Below are 4,678 nucleotides of genomic sequence, written 5' to 3'. Positions count from 1 at the left end.
CCACGTGTGCCAATATTAGCAATAATTGACAAAAGTTCGTCGCGCGAATCACGAAGTGAGTTTTTGCTACGAACGCATGCCATACACTGCAATATGTCCAAAAATCATGTTTTGGTGCTTTTTGAACTTTTTCAATCCGGTAAAAACATCGCACCCACGTGTGCCAATATATGCCAATATTTGCATTAATTGACAAAAGTTCGCCGCGCGAATGACGAAGTGAGTTTTTGCTACGAACAAACCCAATACACTCCAATATATCCAAAAATCATGTTTTGGTGCTTTTTGAACTTTTGCATTCCGTTGAAAAACTTCGCACCCACGTGTGCCAATATTGGCATTAATTGACAAAAGTTCACCGCGCGAATCACAAAGTGATTTTTTGCCAGGAACGCTCCCAATACACTCCGATATGTCCAAAAATCATGTTTTGATGCTTTTTGAACTTTTTCATTCCGGTCAAAAACAACGCACCCACATGTGCCAATATTGGCATTAATTGACATAAGTTCGCCGCGGGAATGACGAAGTGATTTTTTGCCACGAACGTAACCAATACACTCCAGTCTGTCCAAAAATCATGTTTTGGTGGTTTTTAACTTTTTCATTCCAGTCAAAAACATCGCACCCACATGTACCACTATTGGCATTAATTGACAAAAGTTCGCCGCACGAATCACAAAGTGATTTTTTGCCACGAACGTACCAAATACACTCCAGTATGTCTAGAAATCATGTGTCGGTGGTTTTTGAAATTTTTCATTCCGGTCAAAAACATCACACCCACGTGTGCCAATGTTGGCTTTAATTGACAAAAGTTCGTCGCGCGAAGGGCGAAGTGAGTTTTTGCTACGAACGTACCGAATACACTCCAATTTGTCCGAAAATCATGTTTTGGTGCTTTTTGAACTTTTTCATTCCGGTCGAAAACATCGGACCAACGTATGCCAATATTGGCATTAATTGACACAAGTTCGCCGCGCGAATCACGAAGTAATTTTTTGCCACAAACATACCCAAGACACTCTAGTATGTCCAAAAATCATGTTTTGGTGCTTTTTTAACTTTTTCATTACGGTCAAAAACATCGCACCCATGTGTGCCAATATTGGCATTAATTGACACAAGTTCGCCGCACGAATCACGAAGTGATTTTGTGCCACAAACGCACCCAATACACTCCAATATGTCCAAAAATCAGGTTTTGGTGCTTTTTGAACTTTTTCATTTCGGTCAAAAACATCGCACCCACATGTGCCACTATTGGCATTAATTGACAAAAGTTCGCCGCGCGAATGACGAAGTTATTTTTTGCCACGAACGTACCCAATACACTCCAGTATGTCCCAAAATCATGTTTTGGTGCTTTTTTAACTTTTTCATTCTGGTAAAAACATCGTACCCACGTGTGCCAATATTGGCATTAATTGACACAAGTTCGCCGCGTGAATCACGAAGTAATTTTTTGCCACAAACGTACCCAAGACACTCCAGTATGTCCAAAAATCTTGTTTTGGTGCTTTTTTAACTTTTTCATTACGGTCAAAAACATCGCACCCACGTGTGCCAATATTGGCATTAATTGACACAAGTTCGCCGCGCGAATCACGAAGTGATTTTGTGCCACAAACGAACCCAACATACTCTAGTATGTCCAAAAATCATGTTTTGGTATTTTTGAACTTTTTCATTCCGGTAAAAACATCGTACCCACGTGTGCCAATATTGGCATAAATTGACAAAAGTTCGCCGCGCGAATGACGAAGTTATTTTTTGCCACGAACGTACCCAACACACTCCAGTATGTCCAAAAATCATGTTTTGGTGCTTTTTTAACTTTTTCATTCCGGTCAAAAACATCGCACCCAGATGTGCCACTATTGGCATTAATTGACAAAAGATCGCCGTGCGAATCACGATGTGATTTTTTGCCACGAACGCACCTAATACACTCCAATATGTCCAAAAATCATGTTTTGGTGCTTTTTGAACTTTTTCGTTCCGGTCAAAAACATCGGACCCACGTGTGCCAATATTGGCATTAATTGACACAAGTTCGCCGCGCGAATCACGAAGTAATTTTTTGCCACAAACCTACCCAAGACACTCCAGTATATCCAAAAATCATGTTTTGGTGCTTTTTTAACTTTTTCATTACGGTAAAAAACATCGCACCCACGGGTGCCAATATTGGCAATTATTGACACAAGTTCGCCGCACGAATCACGAATTGATTTTGTGCCACAAACGCACCCAATACACTCCAATATGTCCAAAAATCAGGTTTTGGTGCTTTTTGAACTTTTTCATTTCGGTCAAAAACATCGCACCCACACGTGCCACTATTGGCATTAATTGACAAAAGTTCGCCGCGCGAATGACGAAGTTATTTTTTGCCACGAACGTACCCAATACACTCCAGTATGTCCCAAAATCATGTTTTGGTGCTTTTTTAATTTTTTCATTCCGGTCAAAAACATCGCACCCACATGTGCCACTATTGGCATTAATTGACAAAAGATCGCCACGCGAATCACGATGTGATTTTTTTCCAAGAACGTACCCAATACACTCCAATATGTCCAAAAATCATGTTTCAGTGGTTTTTGAAATTTTTCATTCCGGTCAAAAACATCACATCCACGTGTTCCAATATTGGCTTTAATTGACAAAAGTTGGCCGCGCGAAGGACGAAGTGAGTTTTTGCTACGAACGTACCGAATACACTCCAATATGTCCGAAAATCATGTTTTGGTGCTTTTTGAACTTTTTCATTCTGGTCGAAAACATCGCACCCATGTGTGCACAGCGAAGGGTAATCCAAGTGATTACAAGGGCTGACCCGCCAAGCCAATTGTCCAAACGGCAGAAGAAGATGCAGATCCGAACGGTCCACAGCATCACTTCGGCGGGTGAAGGGGCACCGCAATATCTTAACCAGCTAATTTCTTTTGGGCCGGAAGACGCTGTAGGATTTATGTTCCCGCATCAAGATCCTCTGGTGATCTCAGCCGAGATAGCTGGCTTCGAAGTCCCTCGAATCCTGGATGACGGAGGGAGTTCGGCCGATGTTATCTTCGCCGAAGCATATACCAAGATGGGGTTGCTCACCCAAGCCCTCACCCCGGCACCAGCATCGCTCCGCGGTTTCGGCGGAGAAGCAGTTCAAGTTCTTGGCCAAGCACTTTTGCTGGTAGCTTTTGGCTCTGGAGAGAACAGACACGAAGAGCAAGTACTGTTCGACGTCGTCGACATCCCGTACAACTACAACGCCATCTTCGGCCGTGCAACCCTGAACAAATTCGACGCCATTTCCCATCACAACTATCTCAAGCTCAAGATGCCTGGCCCAACAGGGGTGATACTAGTCAAGGGGCTCAGACTTCGGCCGCTTCAAAAGGTGATCTAGCCATAATCAACAGAGCAGTGCATAGTGTTGAGGCCGAACCGCATGACTGGCCGAAGCACACGCCAAAGCCCACCCCTTATGGCAAGATAATAAAGGTGCAGATTGATGATGCCGACCCCGCAAAGCTCGTATCACTGGGGGGCGACATGGGCGAAGAAGAAGCTGAGAGCATCCTAGAGGTGCTCAAGAGGAACATTGATATCTTCGCCTGGAGCCCCGATGAGGTGGGAGGTGTTTCGACATATCTCATCATGCATCACCTGGCAGTTAAACCGAATACCAAGCCAAAAAAACAGAAGTTGCGCAAGATGTCCGCCGATCGCCAAGAAGCAGCAAAAGTCGAAGTCCAGAAACTTCTCAGAGCCGGGGTCATTCAAGAGATTGACCATCTGGAGTGGCTGGCGAATCTAGTGCTGGTGCGGAAGTCAAACGGGAATTGCGCATGTTTGTCGACTTCACGGACCTGAACAAGGCATGTCCGAAAGACGATTTCCCTTTGCCGTGGATCGACCAGCTCGTGGATTCAATAGCTGGCTGCGAACTCATGAGTTTCCTGGATGAATATTCCGGCTACCACCAGATCCACATGAACCCACTCGACATCCCCAAAACATCCTTCATCACTCCGTTCGGCACATTTTGTCACCTCAGGATGCCTTCCGGCCTGAGGAATGCAGGAGCAACCTTCGCCAGGCTAGTGTATAAGGTCCTTTGCAAGCAGTTGGGGCGAAACGTGGAAGCCTATGTCGATGACATCGTCGTAAAAAGCCGCAAGGCTTTCGACCATGTGTGCAGCGGGCATAAAACTCAATCCTGACAAGTGCGTTTTCGGCGTTCACGCAGGTAATCTGTTAGGCTTCCTTGTTTCTGAAAGAGGCATCGAGGCGAATCCCGAGAAAATCGATGCCATTCAGCAAATGAATCATCCATCGAGCATACATGAAGTACAAAAGCTCGCGGGCCGAATTGCGGCACTCAGTCAATTCCTCTCAAAAGCAGCCGAAAGAGGTTTGCCCTTCTTCAAGACCCTCCGGGGCACGGGAAAGTTTAATTGGACACCAGACTGCCAAGCAGCGTTCGACGAGCTAAAGTAATACCTGCAAAGCCCGCCAGCTCTGATAAGCCCAACACCAGGAAGCGAACTGCTACTATACTTAGAAGCTTCGCCGGTGGAAGTCAGCGCTACCCTTGTCCAGGAAACAGAGTTCGGCCAAAAACCGGTCTATTTCGTCTCCGAAGCATTGCAAGGAGCGAGGACAAGATACATTG

At 45.1% G+C, this 4,678-nt stretch overlaps 1 protein-coding gene across 1 annotated transcript; it reads left to right on the top strand.

The window, feature by feature from the left end:
* Positions 1-3,097: 3,097 nt before the first annotated feature.
* LOC136356162 (uncharacterized) lies at positions 3,098-4,226 on the top strand. Its single transcript, XM_066309743.1, has 3 exons — positions 3,098-3,400; positions 3,511-3,719; positions 3,821-4,226. The coding sequence occupies exons 1-3, from the start codon at positions 3,098-3,100 to the stop codon at positions 4,224-4,226; spliced, it is 918 nt and encodes a 305-aa protein (XP_066165840.1).
* Positions 4,227-4,678: the final 452 nt, after the last annotated feature.

Source organism: Oryza sativa, chromosome 4 (genome assembly GCF_034140825.1).
Source record: "Oryza sativa Japonica Group chromosome 4, ASM3414082v1".
Lineage (NCBI taxonomy): Eukaryota > Viridiplantae > Streptophyta > Magnoliopsida > Poales > Poaceae > Oryza > Oryza sativa.
The sequence above is the reverse complement of the archived record's forward strand: the minus strand, read 5'-3'. Positions and strand labels throughout refer to the sequence as shown.